The sequence below is a fragment of the Oryzias latipes genome, chromosome 8 (genome assembly GCF_002234675.1).
Source record: "Oryzias latipes chromosome 8, ASM223467v1".
NCBI classification, from domain to species: Eukaryota; Metazoa; Chordata; class Actinopteri; order Beloniformes; family Adrianichthyidae; genus Oryzias; species Oryzias latipes.
Window position 1 is genome coordinate 4,936,930 of NC_019866.2, and position 20,965 is coordinate 4,957,894.

General features: G+C 40.6%; 1 protein-coding gene across 3 annotated transcripts in view; it reads left to right on the forward strand.

Annotated features, from left to right (window-relative positions):
• asic2 (acid sensing ion channel subunit 2) overlaps positions 1 to 20,965 on the forward strand; it is a 316,441-nt gene that overhangs the window by 284,535 nt on the left and 10,941 nt on the right. For all 3 annotated transcript variants that reach the window (XM_020705101.2, XM_020705102.2, XM_004071255.4), the window contains 3 exons: positions 10,246 to 10,373; positions 18,933 to 19,083; positions 19,256 to 19,312. In XM_020705101.2, the coding sequence (XP_020560760.1) occupies positions 10,246 to 10,373; positions 18,933 to 19,083; positions 19,256 to 19,312 (336 nt within the window). The remainder of the gene's footprint in view (positions 1 to 10,245; positions 10,374 to 18,932; positions 19,084 to 19,255; positions 19,313 to 20,965) is intronic.

The following is a 20,965-nucleotide window of genomic DNA, read 5'->3' on the forward strand; positions in this document are numbered from 1 at the left end:
AACCTGTGCTTCCATCTATGCTTGTTGTTTCATGTTTCAAAGAGGCTATGGATCCGTTTTCAAAGAGAAAAAAAACATCCCATCGTGTAATTGTTGCATATAAATATGATGTAATTGTCTCTTCCTGAAGAAAAAAAATGTATTAACTCTGTCTCAGGATTACCATTGCAACAACACATCATCATGTAGGGTAAAACTAACCTGTCTCACGATGGTCTAATCCCAGCTCACGTTCCTTATTAGCTAAAGATAGGATTTGAATACGTTCCAAAAACATATTCAGTAGTTTTTTGGGGTTTTTTTGTGCTTTGCAGCAACAAATGTTTGATTATCTAAAAATACCCATGGTGGGTTTTTTTTACATTGAATTTCTAACAGGAGATTTGTACCTCAAAGGAAACCACATCACTTTGAGAAATCTCCAATCCTCACAGATAGTCCTCATTGGTGACGGAACACCACCAAACAGCACAGCAACTCAAGCACACATCAGACAGAACGTGTCCAAAAGGAAGAAACGGATCCTTTTAAACTGTCTTACAATAATTCCACAGGTCCAGATCTTCCTATACAAAAATGATCCATCGCACAGAAACCCCTTTGAACTCTCTGGAGCTTCAACACACTTCAAGAGGCTTTGACAGGATTTAACTTTGCACAAAAGTTTTTGTCTCAGAAAAAACAAAAAAGTTAAAGAGCTTATTTAGATACTACACAACCTTTATGACATTAGTCTAACATTCAAGCTGTTATTTAAAGGAGACCTTGTGGATTTCTCGGCTAAATAACTTCCAATAGTGATGTATTTACAATTATATTGGTCTAAAGGGACAATTCCAATTGAACCATGTTTCTAAGAAGCATTTTGCAACATTTTCTTTTTTTCAGAAGATAATTGCGCCTAATTTTTAGACAGTTTTGATTTTTTTTAAGATGTCCAAGTATTGTGTTTGCATAAAGGACCACAGAGTCATTTCTTGTTTCTTCAAAACATACTTATAGATATGATATAATATAATAAATAATGATATTAAGCGTATTTTTTCTAAAAAACAAACAAACAAGAGCTTTTGCATACTTTTTATGCTTCAAAAAGAACAACTTTTAAAACAATTCATTTCAATTTTATTTCATAAATCCCAATATTACAACAATAGTCAGCTCAATGGGCTTCAAACTGCAAGAACATGAAATCAGTCATCAAAAACAATAGCTAATTGCTAAAATAAACTAAACAAACTAGGCTAAACTGGGCATCCCTGCCCTTAGACTTGGTACGGAAAAACTCCCCCAAAAGAAAAAAAGAAAAAAAAAAACAGATTCCAGGAAAAAAAAGAGGAAAACTCAGGGATGTCCACATGAAGGAGGGATCCTCCCCCAGGATGGACAGGCGAGGTACCAGTACTGTTAGAGAAAAATTAGCTTACCGGTACCTAACTCTACAACTACATGTTTGAAGCAGACAGGCCTCGTCCAAATGGAACTGGTGGGCGGCTGAGGCGAGCCAGAGGAGAGTTCCACGGCCAAGTACATAAAAAGGAAAGAGGCACTGGATAGAATAAAAGATAGAAAGGGTAAGAACGAACAAATGATAAACCATAAAGCCATAAAATACATAAAAGTCCAATAAATAAATAAATAATTAAGCTAAATTAAAAAGAAAGTTATTTAATTTAAATTTAAAAACCTCCACAGACGCAGATCCTTGCAGATATCCCATAGACTTTAGCCTTTTGTTTGGGTCCCGCCACTCTTAGTTGAGAGCTGGGGACACAATCACACACCCATGCACATCAGGGACAATTTAGAGCAACCAATTAACCTATGAAGCATGTTTTTGGACGGTGGGAGGAAGCCGGAGTCCCCGGAGGAAACCCAAAATCTGTCAGTTAATGACGTTTTACTTCCAGTCCTTTTTAAAACATTTTTTTTTATAATCCTAAACATCACGAGTTCAGCTGGGCTGTGTGCGCTCATCGTCACAAAACAAACTCTGGAAGTTAAAACAGTTGAAACCTTACCCTGCTGTTCACAGGATTCTTAAAGGAGGGATAGATTTGTGCAGTTATATCACTGTTTCATCATTTTTGTGTGAGTAAAAGCAGATTTTAATCATTTTTCTTCACCCTTGTGCTCGGTAGCTGTAGCTCACTCCTGTTATTGATCCCCTCCTTACACCATACAAGACTTTGATCTTCTTTGTTCTGCTGCCATTCTCGCCAGTTTTTTTCCAACAAAGTCAACATGGTTCATTTCATTTACAGCTTCAAGACTGTGTAGGTAAACACTTCTGCCACCAATGGCAGTTTGAGCTACCTGACCCCCTCCTTTCTGTTTTCTATTTTCCAATAATTAGCTATCCATCACGGTGGGCTTTGGCCCCCGTTTTACGTGGCAAAAAGGCAAGTGGAATCCAACAAGCAGTTGAGTGCACAATAAACCCGCGGTGTGCTGCTGCCATTTTTCTGTCTGCGGCTGGTAAATCAAAGAGACGCTGAAAGCCTTTGCAAGTGGGGCGGGCTGGGGCGCTGCGTGGTCCTCTGGGCTTGGGTGTGGGGGTGCGTGGTGGGGGGGTGGGGTGGTGGTCTGGCTTGGCTTGGGGGGGTGGTCCCTTTGCCTGTGCTGGGGGGGGTTGGCGAGGGGCCCTGCTCGGGTGGGGGGGGCCCAGCGGCGCCGAATAGGCTGCCCATCTGCACCTGGGGCTGGGATCGGCCCTTCCCTGGCTCTGGGACGGGACGGGACAACCCTCTCGGGGCCCCCGGTCGCTCTGGGTGTCACCCGCTTCGGCTGCGGGGTCTGGGGTGGGGTGGGGGGCTTGTCGGCCCTGTCCTGTGGGGGGGCGTTCTGGGGGGGAGGGGGGCCCATTATTAGTACGGGTCGGGGGGGCTAGCGGGTCGGGGTCTCCGCTGAGGCAATCAGTGGTTGCCTCGGCCGGTTGGCCTCCTCGGTCCCGTCGAGGCCTGACCAGAGCTCTTCTAGGGCCGGCGTCTGGGGGTGGGGGCCTGGGCTTGCTCCGGGGGGGGGCGACGCTTTCTGGCTCCTCTCTCTCTGTGTGGGGTGGGTGGTGCCGGGCCTGGGGTGTCGGCGCCTCCGGGGGTGGGCCCCTGGGCTGGGTGGCCCTGGCCCCTTTGCTGGGGGTGGGCTGGGGGACGGCTGTTTGACCACCGGGGGACAGTCTACCAGCTGTCCCCAACTTACCCCCTTCCTTATATAACCTCATATTAGGGTGAGGGGGTGGGGGGTCTAGCCTGCGATGCGCCTTGGGGGGGGGCTACTTGGGAGTGGCCCCCCTCCTATGGTTGCCGTATGGAGTGGGCCCCCCCTCTTTCGGTTTTATTTGCACCTTAGACATGTAGGGTCCTTGGTAGGGGGGGTGCTTGGACATCACTGCAAGCAAGCAGCAGATGTCCTCCTGGCACCCTACCCGCCAATTTTAACCGCACCTTAGACATTTAGGACCCCTTGGTGTGGAGGGTAAGGGGACATCACTGTGAGTAATCAGGAGATGTCCCCTTAGTGCCCTACTCGCCAATTTTAACTGCACCCCCCTTAGTACACACACCCCTCCCCCTTCAATATATACATTCTAACATAAACACACACACATGCACACAAACACCCTCTCAAACACCCATACACGCACACACATTTTACAAGGAAGGTGGGACCTGGGTCCATCTGTCCCCTACCCCTTCCCTGGTGGGGGGTGCGGGCCCCTTGGCGATGGCGGCCGTGTCCCTTGGGTGCCGGCTCCCTGGGCCCGGCGGTGCTCTCTCCGCGCGGTGGGGGGGTTCATATTACACCTGAGCCGGGGGTGTTCGTGTCCCTGGGGGGTGGGTCCTGGTCCTTGCCCCTGGGCGCTGGGCCTCGCCAAACTTCCAACATGGCCGAGCCTGGTCGGGCCATATTTATAACATCCCTTGTGGGCCGCCCTTTTTTCCCCGGGGTTCCCCCCTCCTGGGCGGGGGCGGCGGGCCCCTGCCTTGCTCCTACCTGGACCAACCGTGGGCCGGGTGGGTGGCTGCCTGGAGTGCCGAGCGGGTCTCCCTTGGGGGGTCCTGGCTCGTACCTGGGGTCGGGGCGGGGGGATGCCCGGAACTCCTGGGTGGTGGTGGGGTGCTCGTCTGGGGCTGTGGGCGTCCCTCTCCGGTGGGGCCCTGCGTTGGGCTCTTCCGGCGCGGCGGGGGGCTGCTTTCCTGGCTGGGCTGGGGCGGCGCTCTCTTTCCCTCTGCGCCTCCCTGCTCTCTGGCTCTGGGGGCCTCGCGGCGGTCCTGCTGGCCCTGGCCTGGGTGGCGGTCTTGGTCACCCGGGGGGCGGTTGTTCCCTGCCTGTTCCCGTGTGGCGTTGGGGGAATTCCGGCTGCCGCTGCTGCTGCGGCGGGGGTATGGGTGTGGGGGTGGCTGGGCGCTCCTCCTCCTTCTTTTCACATTCCACCATCCATTTTAGAAGAACATAAACACTCACCTGAGCACAGGTGTTAGCTCACCTTTGCACTAATAGTTTGCATGATTGAATGAATGAAAGATTTCACACTAGTTGGTTTAAAGGCATAGGTATGCGTTCGTGAACACTATCTGTTTTGTGTGCATGTTGACATGTGGACATTTTTGCGGCTAGCAGGTGTGTTAATATTTGAGTGTGTGTGAACAGGCCCCGCCCTTTTTTGTACTACATTTGAACCGTACCGTAACGATAAACAACCAGTAAACCTGTCTGCTCTATGCTGCTTTATGGTCTTACCCCCCTTCCCCCTCCTATTATCACCCTCCTACCCCCCCCTCTCTCTAACGTCCCTCTCTCTTCTTCCCCTCTTTCCTTTTCCGTCCGGTCCAACACCAAAGATTTTCAAACATGATTGAAATTAATAAAGTTTGGCCTCAATTACAAAAGGGGTTTATTCAGACATACCTTTGGTTTGTCTGAAGATGAATAACCCCTCTTGTTAAAATAAAATATGTCCAACACAAGAGGCCCTCAGCTCTCATCTGTTTGCCTAGCTGTTGGACAGGACAAGTTAAAAAAAAAGAAAAAAAAAAAAAAAAAGAAAGCCTTTGCAGGAGCGGGCGTGTTTGCTGAACATCCTGAGCCGCTCTGCTCTTCTTATCTCCTCCATGTGATGTTCTCATGCGTTTCATGTGTGACAAACAACGACACGTTGAAGGTTTTAAGCAGCATTTCTCAGCAAACAATAGTTTGTTTGTATTTGAAGAGCAAAGACGAGTTTTTCTTCACATTTCTATTTGGGAGAACATTCCCAAATATCCTGGTTGTAAAATGTTGGAGGTTTAGAGCCGATACATGCAGATAGCATGTTCTCCAATACAAATGTCAATATTGTCAGTTTTAGACACTAACAAGCAATTAAAATGCAGTTATGTAACAGCTTTAATTAAAAAGAACACGCTGCATAAAAAAAGTGAAATGAAACATGCTTTATTTTTTTTAAATATGGAGAGCTAACTTACTGTACTTATAAAATATAAATAATAATAACAATGATAAATGTTAAAGCAAACTTTTGACAGCTATAGGACTGAAAACTGTTGAGAAATGTTTTAATAATCCCATAACTGTGTGATCTAATAATATTTTTTGTTTCTGTAAATGTGACATACTGTGTTTTTACATTTTTAATCATGGCACCAAAATCTTTAAAGACACTTTGAAATATGTGACCAAACATAAAAAAATACCTTTTGTTTGGGTTTAACCCCTGAAATTCATTTAATTACAAATAATATATTCATATAAGTAATAGAAGCCTGTACTTAATGCAACACAGACTATTTATGCTCTAATATTCAAGGAAACAAAACATTTTTTAAATGTGAGTCATTTGCGTTTTTGTTTGAGTGCATTATATGCAAATGTTTGTGTAACGCTTCTCAGGTTATGGGACTAGACGCAATAATCAGAATTCGTCTCAGGGAGCCCAAAGTATGTAAATGAAAACAAGACAGCGATGAAAGTAAAAGGCAATCGATTGTATTAACAGAAAATAGACATTTAAACAATACAAAAAAACAACAACAAAAGGAACCGGGATATGGGTCTGAGTCCTATTGAGTGGTTTCCAAAAGTCTATTGGTTGGGATGTAGTTGAGGTTTGCTGCAGGTGAGGAGTTGTTATTGAGGGTGGAAGTATCAGGATCTCAGATTTGGGTAGCTCGCCATCAAGTTGTAGATCAAAGAATACATAACAAAAACCTGACCAATGAGCAGGTCTCTTTGGGGTTAGTTAGTGTCCAAAGGTAAATGCTGAGGTGTCCAAATATGTTCGTATTTGTTTGTATTATTCGTAATATGTTTTAGGCGTCCTGGTGTGGCCACAGCAGCAGCAACAGCTGAGAGCAAGAAGCAGCCAACAGGAAGCAGGAAACAGGAAGCAGGAAGTAGCAAGCAGCAAGCAGGAAGTGCACCAGCTGACCAAGAACTTATATACACACCAGGCCTCTCACAATAAGGGCGGGGCCAGGTGCTCACAGTTAGTCTGATAGCTTGTCTGATGCCAAGGGGTTACATTTGCTTCAGTTTTTTTTCAATGTAAGGTGGATTTTTTTATTTTCATTATCTTTGTGCTACTGATAAGAACTAGATTATGGCAAATATATTAAAAATACATACAAAAATACAAAAACACAGTAGTGGTGTAATTATATTAGTTTGCTTCTTTCCACTTCCTGTCAAGCAACAAATCAAACTCTGCTTGACTTTATTTAATAATCATTATATTTAATGACTGTTATGTAACATGTGTTTACTGCATCACTACAAAAAAACTCTATATAATTGTGAGTAATTACACTATTAAGATTATCTTCATTTTTTTTCTTTATTTTCTTATAAATATTTGACCTAATATTTAAAACAGGTTTGATACATCTGAGTTTTGAAATTTTGAAATTGTCAATTTTTTTTAATTCTTAAAATTAAACCACTACAATTACATTTAAAACAAATGCATCTAAATATGAATTAGGATCCTCTAAAGCCTAACTTTTATTTCTGTTTATAAACTGAAGGACAAACGACAGTGAGACCAAATTCTTTGGGCGTGTAGCAGCTTTGATTTGCACCGACGTTTGCTTCACACCCAGTCCACTTGGTTAACTCGATGATGAACCACAGCGCAGAAGTGAACCAATAATGATAGTTTAGCTTATACTATACCATACTAGGAGATTTTGTGGTATATTTGCACCTAAAAAGGAAATATTGCTGTTGTTGCAAATTCTCCTTTTTCAGTTCTAAGCTGTTTGCATTTTTTTTCCTTTGGTTGTAATCCATTTCACCTCTGAGAGCATCTTAAAGCCAACCTGAACTTCAGCGGACACTATATTTATTTAAAAACAATCAATTTAGGCAGGTGACTGTCATCCGGTAAGCTTTCATATTTAAACTAGAAACTCTGAATTCACTGGGGTTTTTTTTTCTGATCTTCCAAATACTGAAAATAAAGAAACGGGTGATACAGAGACGAAGCTATGGTTTGGTATATGCTGGAGCATAAAAATGTAAAATAATAATGTACACACTATTTGAGTATTGCTGTACATCTAGACCCCCCTTCTATGTGCTCACGTCACACAGAATTAGTTAAGTGCTTACGAAGAACAAAGACCACATTAGAAAATCTGAATTATTGCAGTTCATTGTGCCATCACAGAGATTTATAGCATCCTAAGTCATCTGCTCATCTCACTTTGCTGAGTCATTCTAAAGCAAAGGGATAGAGGTGGTCATGAAAGGGTTTTAACAGGAGATTTATGGGGAGAACTGATGCAGCTGAAGCCATGTGAGGCATCAGGAACAGGATGACCTGTTGATGAGAGGAACTCTACTCTACTATCCTTGTTTGTGCACATATGCAAACAGTGAAAAATCAGTGCATAAATGCAGATGACTTATTTGTTCCCTTAGCAACAGATCACTGCCACAGTCTCATTCAGAGATGTTTTATATAACTAGTTTAAAATGACAATTAAAAACATATATATAAATAATTTACTGATAAGCAAACCTTTATTTATACTGTCATACAATAGATTTACATTAAAGTCGGAAGTAGCTTTGAAATTCCTGTAATTCTTTGCGTAAACATTTTCATCGGGTGAATAGAACATTAAGTGTTCTGTGCTTAAAACATGCTCCTACTCACCTGCATATAACATTCTACACTCTTCAAGAAAACACATGTTTATAATAAACAAGTGAAATACAGGGAAATGGCTGGTTTCTCTGTAAATTAAATACAAAAAACGTCAAAATAAGTGTTTTACAGACCCACTCTGATCATATTTTGATCTATTTTCAAAAGGTTCCCAGTGGTCTTTTAATTAGGATTATGCTGTTTTTATCCAAATTTAAAAAGAAAAAAATGTTTTTAAAGGACAAAGCTTCTACAGAGTGGTAGGAGGTCATTAGACATTTGTCTATGAGTTGTGGCCAGGACCATTGGTGCAACCCCGCCCCTACTTCCCATTACCCATCTGTCTACACACTCTCCCGCTACATTACAGACCCTCACACCCCCAACCTACCCTTATGGTCAAACAAAAATAGTAAGCAATATTGGAGCTGTCTAGATGTCAGGTCAGACCAGGAAAACAAAGACGTAAATGCACAAAGGCACTCTATTTCGACTGATAACACTTTAAATTAAGAAATACTCAAAAACACAGATTTACTCTTATTTTATACATAGATATAACATATATATGTATATGTGTTTATATATCTTGTGACAAAAATGCCACAAGAACATGTTAAAAACACCAAAAACACAGTTTTCATCAGAGTGGGTCTTTAGAGATGTGATATGGAGCATATTTGCATTAGGAACTAATATTTTTAATTCTCCTTTAGGAGGTGTGGTTATTTTTCTGTTTAATCCACACTTTATACAATTACAGCAGCTAATCTCTGGAAAATTAATATTCTATTGTGCTGAAAGCACTGCTATGTTTACACTCCTTGATGTTCTTTTTAACGACTGAAGATGTCATCAAGTCAACCTATAGATTTTGACGAATAAAAGGGATTTTATGTAAGTTCTGCATAATGAACACTTAGAACTAAATGTAGTGAAACCTTAAAGGTTTTTCATGGAAAGAAGCTGAATCCTGCACCAGAATTTTCTCATAGGTTGCCATGGATACATCGACATTCAAAGCACAAACACCTTCCTCCTTGGACAAGAACCAACCTGATGATTTTGCCTAACGATTTGTCCAATAATGACCAAACGGCAGGGGAGTTTGGGTAAATTAAAAAATAAAATGAATGATTTTAATTGTTTGACTTGGATCTGTTTGGGTGCTCGTGCCAGAGATGTCTTGTACTTTTAGGGCATGTTTGCAGAAATGTAAGCTTTTTGCCAGATGGTCTGTACTGTATGTGCAGATTGCAGTTATGTGCTAATGAATTTAGTTCATTGAGAAATAAAAATGGGACGTTTTTCAGCTTAAAACGCGCACGACAGGAACATGCATGAGAAAATGTGAACAAACGTGCTCGTACTCTCATACTGCACCCTAATGTGAATTTGCACAGGTTTAAAAGCACACACAGAGAAGTGTTTTAAAAACCAACCTAAAAAAATTGAAAAAATAGAGCCCGTCTCATCCATTCCTATGTTCCTCTGTGCAAATCCATCCGAGCTTTCGCTCCATCAGTCACTCTGGATGTTTGATTGATGACTGTTTCGATGTGGGGTGAAGCAGCTGGTCGTGCTGAGACACTCCACTTCTTTCATGTATCAGATCAGCCGGCAGAAGAGAAGGCCCTGATTGAACATCGGAGCTCTCATCACTGAATGTGCAGATGTGAATGATTTCTGCTTTTTATTTTTTTTTGTCCATTCATGCTTTAGCTTTTTTTTTTACTCCTCACCTGGGCTCTGGTGTTTGTTTTTCAAAGAAATATTGAAGGGCCTTTAATCTGTAGAGTCTGCACGGAGCTTTATTCAATACTCACGTTTGATGCCACACCAACAAACGGGAGACGTGTTGTCACACAGACGGCCTTAAAAAGCAGACGTTCAAAGCTGCGGGGTTTATTGGAAAAAAGCTATTTTAAAAGTGAAATTCAAGGGAAATTTTGTTCAGCATTATCAAGCGTCAACAGGTTGTTTTGTTGTTGTTGTTTTTTTTGCTTGGGTGCTTCTCCATTCTATCCCTGCACATCATTTTTTCCTTGAATGCCTGGAAAGCCTTTTCACTTCCCTTTTCTGTGGTTCCCTTGCAGAGGACACGGCCTTCGAAGCGGGTGTGCGGGTGCAGATCCACAGCCAGGCGGAGCCCCCCTTCGTTCATGAGCTTGGATTCGGCGTAGCCCCCGGCTTTCAGACCTTTGTGGCCACACAGGAGCAGAGAGTAGGTGTCCCCGACTTTCACTAAATTGCATTTAATAGCATTTTTTATCATCTGTCTTCCCCTCTAACACACATTCAGCTTATTGCTCAGAGGTGAGGTGAAAAATTTCCTGCCACAACAGCCAGATGAGATTCTGTCCACTACTGTGTGTGTGTGGAAAGGGACAGGTGTGTGTTCCCGCACCTTTGCTGGTCTCTGTGGTCTCTTGGTGATTGTTTACACACGAATGATGGACCCCCCCCCCCCCCCCCCCCCCCCCTCCAACTCACCCCACCTGTCACCGCCTGTGACCTTTCTGCTAGAGAGGTTCTCGACACAATCTCCGCCTTTCTCAATCATCCTGAAGCCCGGTTCCATCACACAGAACCAAAATGAAAGGCTGCAGGGCTGGACTAACAGCCTGAGGTATTTGGAGTCCACGCCTTTTTTTACCTGCTTTTCTGCTTACGCTCCCCCTATACACAAGCTGAACAAGTTCTACTCATCTTGTTTCAGTGCTGCCAGGCTGGCTGTCTCTGTGGGGCTTTTCAGGTCACTGCGATTATCAGTTCTGTCTTTCTACTTATTCATTTCTATATGTTTTCTTGTCTTCTTGCCTTCAAGTGGGAGTGGGCAAATATCTACCAAGATAAACTGACTTGTTTTTGTAACAGTCTCTGTTTCCTTTTTACGCTTGTGCATGCAGCAGCACACACAGTGTTGAAGATGAACTAAAAACAAGCAGAGTAGAGTTTTAAAACATTTCAGATTTTGGATCTGTAAGACCACTACAATGTAAACTTCTCAGGATGGAGGACATATAAAAATAACATTAAGATTAAATTGCATTTCTTCATTAAAATCGTTTTGAATCAGGAGCAGACAAAAAATGCCACTGGAAAAAGTCTGGAGCAGGTGCTGAAGGTACTATACTTCTCTGCTCCATTCTGATGCATCCCCTTGTAGAAAAATAGATCTTGTAGAAAAATATATCCATGTCCGTCTTTGTTTTCCTCGTCTGATATGTAATCTGGCTTAAAACTGTACGGCTGGAAAGCTCTGATATTGCTCGCCATTTTTGTTGCCATGTTAGGATGGAGGTGTGGGGAGCTATAAGCTAGTAAAGGGATGATGGGAAATGAGGGGAGGCTTACTCCACCACTGTTGGTGTCACTTACACCAACAGTCCTGCTCACAACTCAAAGGCAAATTTCTAATGAACTCCTGCCGCTCTGCAGAAACTATGTCCTAGAAAACCACACTGGTTTGTTGGTTTAGGCTAAAAGCGGCAGGATTATTATTAAAAAGACCTCTTTTTTTTTAAATAGATCAAAAGATGATCAGAGTGGTACTCTAAACATAAAGGTGTTTTTATAGCTCCACATTTATTCTTATCACTCACGAGCTATTACAAAGATAAAATGGTGCTGCTGCATGTTATGCTGCTATCTCAGGGTTTGTTTGGGAATTTAGGGGATTCTGATGTCCTAAAGTTCAATGATTTGTCAGTGCTGTTTGATCATTTTAGCACACCAGTGGTAACTTTATATCTAATTCCATTTCTCAAACCTTCAGGATTAACTTAATGAAATGCATTTCCTTTTTGGATGAATGGAACTCTGCAGCAGCAGCGGGAAAAGCACATTTTGGCAGTTCATCCAGGTTTAAAGGATATGAAAGCTGACTTCATGCCAGCAATATTAGGCATAGCAGCATACCAGAGGGATGTTCTGCTTGGGGAGACAAGGCTTTTCTGAGACGTGGTCAAAAATTCACAAAGTGCATCACCATGCTTGTTGGATAGCTGCTCTTTATTTAAATGAAAGTTTTTACATATTTAGCCTAAAAAAGTTGTTGGGTTTTATGTGTTTGTGTGTGTTCCATAGGGAAAAACTTTAAAATTTTAACAACTGATCCTCATTAATGCATAGTTTCCAGTTTTAATAAATGACTTGGAGTCATATTTCAGCGGGGTACGTACAGCAATTATTAATTTTTCCTTCGTGATTAATTTCCAAACAACTGGCAATTCTATCTTTTGTAAAGGTCGTTACCCACATGTCATTACCAAATCAGAGTCCCTGATAAGTCAAAGTTTAACCGGTTTGACTTTTAATGTGTTTAAACTGATGCACGTTGTCTACGTAGTGCCCAAAAACAAATGTATAAACTGGCGTAGCTACACAGGAACATGAGAGTTTTGAACACAGAAGTCCAAAATACGCATTTACACATGTTTACACAGACTTTCCATTTGGATTGCTTGAACGTGCGTTTCCGAGGCCAGTGTGAACAGGATGGTTTAATCCAGATTTGGGAGCACCAGGTCGTCCCCCATAGGTCACCCGCATGCCTGTTTTTAAAAATAGCACAACTCACCTGTGGCTGCGTCTAAAGTTTACTTTTGTTGCGTTGCTATTCTTTTTCAATCACTCTTGCATTTGTGTAGATTTAAAAATGATCTTAAAAATAAGTTCATTATACGTGAAATGACCACTTCTGGGTCATTTCACGGTCACACAGGAGATCACAAAAGTTTGGATTTAATTAGAAATGTGAACGGCCTTGCAAAAAAATCGGAATTGAGCATTGAGCCCTGCAGTGTGTAATTTTAATTACAAGTAATTTATTAGTATTAAGTTGAAAGGAGGGTTTCCTTCATTTAGGCATTTTTTGGGAGTCTCATTTTGGTAATGTCTGGTCCAGCTTTTTTGACTTCCACTTGTTCCAGCCACCAGCCTGAATGGTGAGGATGTGTGTGAAGAATGAAAGGATCAAAATGTATTAAACTGAGCAAACAAACTACACAAAAAAGATGCATCTTCAATAAGTATTTCTCAGTTTTTGGCATACATGTACTCAGAACATTTGTCTGCTGAAGACAGGAAGCTGTTCACTTGGTTCAGTCCATTTGCCTAATATTGTCCCTTCCTGATTACATCCTTGGATCCTCCTTATTTCAACAAAAAAATGTTTGTTGACTTTTGGATCATAAGGAGTTAGAAAAAAAAACATAATGAGAAATAAGTCTTTGATAATTATTACCTCACACATCATCACACATCATGGATCTCAGGACACTGAACCCCAACCTGGCATTGTTCTGTGAACAAGCCACCATCATACCAGATTGGTGGCTTGAGCGCATGCCATCGACTGTATTTTGGGCAGGTGCCTTTAGTTTACTCATCATATGCTTATAATACTTTACTTAAAATATATATGCATTGTAGACATTTATATTACATGTCATCAGTTTCCATGATATATAAGTTGTATTTTACGATTGTATGTCGTGGGTGATATTAGAGTTTACCTATCAACTGTATAAACAGTTTCGATCGACCACATGACTAACACACAGAGGATTGTGAGTAGGGTAGGGTGACCCTTTTACCAAAACAAACCCCTGCACTGAACACTAGCAATCTGATGACGTAACATTAAAATTAGGACTTAACATTACATTACATTACACAAGTCTTATACAACAGAATTTGTCCGCCTTCAAAGGCGTCTGTGGGATTTGGATCCAAAAAAAACTGATCATATTTTCACTCTACGACATTCTTTTCCATCTGCACCTTTCTATTTCACTAAAAAACCATGAGCTATAATGTGGTGATTTTAAAGTAAATATCCCTTCATGACGGCTCAGTTTGGTGTAGTGATGAAAAGGAGGAACAATCCAACAAGAGATAGTCAGGGATTTTTGGAAGGAGCCCACAGGTTCAGAGGCCGTCCTGGCTAGTTTGGTGCGCTCCATGACCCTCATTGCACACAGATAAAACAACCTCTGCTTAGGTTGTTCGTCTGTGGGGATCTTTCAGGGTGCGGACTGACTCTCTGCAAGATTCCAGCACACTGAGAAACTGTAACTCATTTTGGCAAAACCACATTTGGTGGCAGATATCTGGGGAACACAGAGCCGTCTTCACAAGATTCCTTAAACACCAGAATGATCAAAAACTCGTCGGACGAAGCCAACAAATGAAGCCAATAGGCATTTCCTTCCAGATGCCAAACAGTCTGTCTGAGAAAATAATGTAAAACAAAAAATTTTAATGAACTCATTTGGACTAAGAATATTAGTGTTATATGAGAGCAGCTTTAATAAAACCAGCCGACGGCACTGAATGCAGAGCTTCAATAAAGGTTTAGAGACTCCTCACACTGTAATTTGAAATTTCAAGTCTGCAGACAGAGAGATTGCTCATTCTGGTGTTTTTAACTGAAACTGCCTCCCGTTGGTTGAAAAAGTTATGAGGTTAATAAAGAGTTTGAATTTCAAAGACTTAGTTCTTCTATTATGTTTGACTTTGTACAGATTTAACCAGCAAGTCTAATGAAAGCCCTGCTACAATGAGGGATGCGGCATCGATGCGTTACAACGGAGCATACATCTCTTTTTATATACATGAGATCCTTGTACTGCAGTCAAATAACCAGATCTGGAGTCTTCCCCTGTTGACTGATTAGCTTAGGTGTGAATATTTTAAAGGTCAGTTCCCTCCGTTTCTGTCCAGCCTTCTGCTGGGCGTTAAGGGGGGGCGTGTTCAGGCTGCACACATGGACTCTGAGAGGCTGAATGTGCTGGATCATGGATCAATTGAGTTCAGCTCCCACAGTAATAGTTGGTGGCGCTTTCTGCAAAGCTGCGTGCTGAAAGCGGTGAAATGAAATCGCCCGACTGAAAGGCAGAGTTTTAAATTCAGTCAATAGCAGCAGGCGGACGGAGGCCAAATTTAGCCTGGCAGGACACTGCGTTTCACCTCAGCTGAAAATATGCTCTCCTGGCACATGAAGCCGCCTCAGTTGGGACACGCCGATGACAGTGAAGGGTGATGGATACAGTGCACATTCGAACCTCACTGCCTGGGCTGTGGAGCAGATGGGCCTCCACGCGGCTCCGCCTGGTGTCCCTCTTTTTTCATGTGTTGTTCCAGCTTTTCGGGCCTCAGGAGCAGGAGCAGAGCATTTGGACGCGCTCCCCTTTCTGTTCAGCGTAGAATCTCCTGACAGAGTCTGGCGTTTTGCTGAACTGTTTTCTGCACCGCCTACATTGTTTGGTGACTCTTTTGCTTCAGTGCATTAACAGGATTTCAAGGACTAAAGAATGTCTTCAGAGAAAAGCTGGCATTACCTGCAGGATAGTGTGGGAAAAAAGGGGGGGTTGCTTAGAAATCTGTTAAAAAAATCTTTTTTTCTTAACAATCTAAAAAGAAAAAAGTTATTTTGCAAAGTCGTCAAACCTGCCAAATATAGCTTTTAATACTGATGTTTTTTTCTCATGTTAAAAACACCTATTTCATTGTAAAAAAGAAACACACTTACACTGCAGTCTACTAAACATGTAGATCTGGACTTGAGACTTGGACTTGAGTAGCACGGTTCATGTAGCACTTAAGACTCAAAGACTTAAAAGTTTGCGACTTGTAAACATTGTCAATTTGTTTATTCCGATATTTAAGCTCCAGGACATGGCTGTCAGGTCTAAAAATCAAAGCTCTCTTTATAAAGTTTTGCATAGAGAATGCAGAAATACCAACTGCTGCTCATGTTTCCCAACATGTTATTTAAAAGTAGTTAAATGATTTTTTTTTTTGGACGATAAAATATTTATTATAAGTTTCAAATTTACAGCTAGAGACAAAAGACTTAATTTAAGAAAAAAATTAAATAAATAAATAAAATATTTTTTAAAAACAAATTCATAAAGAAATGTAAAGAAAAAAAGGTCAAATTTAACTTATATTTTAGAGCTAAAATCCAAAGGGACTTGTAAAGAGAGACTTTACTTTAAGACTGTCTCTGATGAAAATTGGGTTTTTGTGTTTTTTTTACATGTTCTTGTGCCATTTTTTTTAATGATGGAGGACATATAGTTAGAAAATTACGCTTAAAATTGCATATCTTAGTACTCCTCAGAAAACAGATTTAAAAAAATTCTGTTTGAATAAAAGAAGCTTATTTGTGATGTAAAAGCTATGCTGGGCAGACATCCACATAATGACCGCTAGATCCATGTACATCCTTAAGCTCCAAGGTTGCTCATCATTTTTGTTTCACCTTAGGTTGGGGTTGAGAGTGGCTGTAAGCTAGCGGGTAAGCAGGCTATTTGGATTCAGCCAAGGCCAAACAGATGTGCATGGAAAGATGAAAGCAGGCTTAGATTGTTGTGGCTACATGTTCAGAAAAGATATGTGTAACATTAAAATAAAGATGTCACTTCCAAAATAGAATGACTTCTGCAGGAGGTAAGTTGTAAACAACACTGGAGTCATGGTGGGAATCAAAGTTGCCCCGCCCACTGGAGCCTCGGTGACCGGCGCTCTTTCAGCATCTTCATCTTTTCTCTTTTCTGTGATCAAAAGGTTTTTCTTTGCATTCTTCGCAGTGAAGCACTGTTATGAATAAAACTTCTAGTTTTTATTTGTTTGTCACAGTTGTCATCAACTCTACCTTATTTGCATTATACTGTGAAATAAATGAGCTGAAAATGCATGTTTGTCTCCAGCAGAAACACATATAATGTTGAATTGACTTTTTTCCTGCTTAAAAATATCATTTCATTAAGAAACCAATTAAAGGAACAAAACTTGAATCCTTTCTCATCTAAAGTAGACATTAAAAATCAATTTTTTTCATGAGTTGGGAGAAAATAAGTTTCTATTATTTAGAACAAACCATGTATTGTATTTCTAGATGCACTATATTTTGTCTTATATCAAAGCTTATTTGAGATTTATGGAAAAATAATAAAAAAATAAGGAACCCCTCAAACAAATAAAAACTCATAGGAAATAGAAAAGTCAACCTACTGTGCTAAACTTTTATTGAGAACATCTTCAAAAAAAATGTTGTATTTCTGGGGAAAAACTTTTTCAAACCAGGAGGTTATTCCAGAAGGCAGGTTATGCTAGCTCCCACGATAAGTTTGAGGCTAAGGAAGTTGATAACCTCAGCTTTTGGTTCCAGAAATGGAGGTATGTTTCAGGGTATGTCAAGTTGCCATGGCAACTCATGCTCTGAACATTACCTGGTCTCGGGCAGGTTTAGTTGAAGGTTAGTTTGTTTTCAGAGAGGTGAAGCAGCATGGCGTGTCCATTTGAAGATGATTTAGTGGATGAAGAAGCTCAGACAATACTTTTTCCACTGTGAGAGGGTGAAAAGACCACATATGGATGTTGGAAAGATAAACTTTTTTACTTTGATCTAACTTAATTATTTGCTTCAGTTAAGATAAATAAATTTTTTGTTAAGTCAGCTTAAAAATAACACGTAGTTTTCAGACATTTATTTTTACTTTCATTCAAATGAATTCAATTAAGTAGGTGTAACTTTGGTGCTGCTGTTAGATCTGCACCGCAAGGGATTGTGGGATACGATTCCCTTTGCCTGTCTGGACGGATTTGGGTTTAAGTGTGGGTTTTTGACCAAATGAGTTTAGATGTTTAGCTTTTTTACTGTGTTTTGCCATGTTTTGCCAAGTTATTTTGTCCTACAATACTTAAGTCTCTGCACCATGAGTGAGAGGGAGGGAGAAGATGATGAGTTTAAATAGCACCCCTACCATCTGCAGTTGCAGTGGCAATGATGGAAATTTCTGAATGACCTTTTGCATGTTGTGCATATTGTTCCGTTCTTTTTATTGCTATACAAATGAGTATATCTGCCGGCTCAAGCTTAGACATATGAGAGTTCAAGAATTATAATTAATTAAGATGGAAAAAATATTAATTGAATTGGAGTAATATGACATTTAGTTAGATAAATATTTAAATTTGAGTTGTATAAACAATTATTGAGTTTTATAGACGTAAGAAATTAGGTTGAATACATTTAACTAAATTACTTGTTACCAATAGAAGTAATTCATTTAAGTTGGCAAAATTGGATAAGTTATATATATATATGCGTCACAAGGAAAATGGAAATGGAAAGCAGAAACTCTTTCTTGCTGATGCAGCAGTATTACTTTTTTGATGGGCATATAATTTTCACACGCCGTCATTTACATCTCCGACTCCGTCTCACTAAAGTATAGCGCTTTTTTTCCATGGTTACTCCGGAAATCTGCGATCCATTAAGAATGTCTTTATGTACACGCCGTGCACGTGCATTAACCCAGGGTTACCAAGTCGAGCGTAATTACGCTAACTCTTATCCGGTCTTTTGGAACCGACATACCCAGAGTAAGCAAGTTCAGGCGGATTTCATCCAGAGTTCAGGCTTAAAGTCAGGGTAGTTTAAACATGCTTCCTAGAATACCCCCCAGATTTAGTTGAAAATGTTTAAGGTAAATTACCTGATAAAAGTTATCGGCAAAATGTCACCAATTTTATGATACAATTTATTGAATTGGCACCAATTTATTTGATGATATAACCAATAATTTATTTGTTTAATTAAAGGATTTTTTAAAATTCAAGTCTTTTCAAGTTTCACTGAAATGCTTTAAATCAACTGGAAATAATTCAATTTCATTCAGTTTTAAGCCATTTTTACGAAGTCATGAGTAGTTTTTATAACTTGTTATACAGGAGAAGGTGTTTAACGCCCTTCTTTCCTCTCCCCCAGCTCACCTACCTGCCTCCCCCGTGGGGAGAGTGTGAGTCCAGAGCTCTGGAGTCCGGCTTTTTCCAGGTCTACAGTGTGACCGCCTGCAGGATCGACTGTGAAACGCGCTACATTGTGGAAAACTGCAACTGCAGGATGGTGCATATGCCTGGTGAGCCCCCTCATCTTCTGCATGGAGGTTATGGTTTTTAATCTGCACGGATACACAGCAAGTTTGTAACATTTTCTTATTTCCTTCATTCACATGTTTACAGATTGTTTGTTCAGTCTTCTGGCAGTTTTGTTTTTAAACTCGTCTAACTTGGATTATTGAAACTTCCCAGGCGATGCTTCGTACTGCACGCCTGAACAGTACAAAGACTGTGCTGAACCTGCTCTGGGTAAGTCCGCACAGACACGCTCACAAACTCACAAATGCACTGGTATTGATTCAGCTAGGATTTTCTAGAATAAGAAACAAACTTTAAAGAAAGTTAAAGATTTTTCAAGGGTCTGCAAGCGTCAAGTCAGAGTATTTTTGCAAGGAAGAGGTGTGTTTCACTCACGTATAAGGTGAAGTTTCACTGTTCATTGCCTATTTTGAAAGGTTTTCAGCTACTGAAAGAACTTTTTTTTCAAAAATCATCCTCTATTTCAGAGCAAACAGGGACCTTACATTACCTCTTATTGCAGTGTAATTGGAGGTTTGAGGTAAATTTGCCCAATTATTTAAAGGTTTTTGACATTCTGCCATCTTTATTAAGAGTAAAATGATGCAGCTGAAGGGCAAGATGAGCCTTTTTTCATTATCTAAAACTGTTCAAACATTTTAGCTATAACTTTTTTTGAAAAGATTCAACAGCTTTTAAATTCTCTTGTTAGCATTTAATGACTACAGAAATGTATTTTTTCTTATTTATCTTGGGACCAGGAACCTAAAATCCTGTGAACTGGACCAGACAAACTTATGGCCACAAGTTCATCTCTGTGAACAAACTACAAAACTACCAGTTTCCATTAAACAACTAATTGATTTTTCCTTTCCAAAAAACCACAACCTCGCATGAGCTGAAGTATTATTCCACAGCGCAGTCTTGTAGACTCCATCAATCTCTGTAGGGCTCTAAATGTTCGCACTAAATGAGCTCTATTTTTATCAAAATTTACTGATGTGTCGAGATCAAAAAATGAATCTTCCACTGATGGGCCCTAATTCAGATGCATGCAAGCAGGTCGCAAGCAGTAAAGTGACTTTAATGGTAAAAAATTATGACTACGGCTCCATCGCAGTATCCTTTCTAAAGGCTAATCATTAAACCTTCGCTGACTTAATGGATGTCACAGTTGTGGGGCTGGAGTGTGGGAGTTCACGAGGGCATGAAGCCGTATAAAAAAAACAAGCAGGGGCATAAAGTTGTACATAGAAAATACAAATGCCGTTAACAACAAAATGTACTGTAAAATGGTAATTTCCTGTTTGATGTTGCATGGCATTTAAAAGGTAAATGCTTCAGTAAACCAGCAAAGGTTAGGGCAGCTATAAGCAGAGCAGGTTTGTGCAGAAATGCTGGTTTGGCTCGTAAAAAGGTTTTGTCCCTATCAGTAATTAAAGGTTAAAACCAAAACAAAATGAATAAAAAATCTTGAAAAGTATTGAAGAGAACATTTTTGTCTTCCTTTTTTTTTATCTGGTTTGCCCCTCTGTCAGAGTATGGGTCAGCAGACCAATCAGACAAAACTTTCTGACTACCTCTGCTGCCATTGATTGGATAAGAATACTGGACTGAGTGACCCCTCCCTTCTCGCGTTCCAAACAGGAAGTACCCGCTGGTTCCAAGAAGCCAAAATCCCGCAGGCTTCTATAGAGAAATAAACAGCTGTTACTCAGTCATTCTATTGGTCAGAAGAACCATTCTTGCTCTGATACTTCTTTTCAGCATGTTCTTGATAATCCTAATGTTTTAAGATGTTTTTCCATAGTGCAAGTTTATCAAGTTATAAACTGACCAATCAGATGCCTTAATTAAAGGACAGAATCTTGGGTCGTACATTTA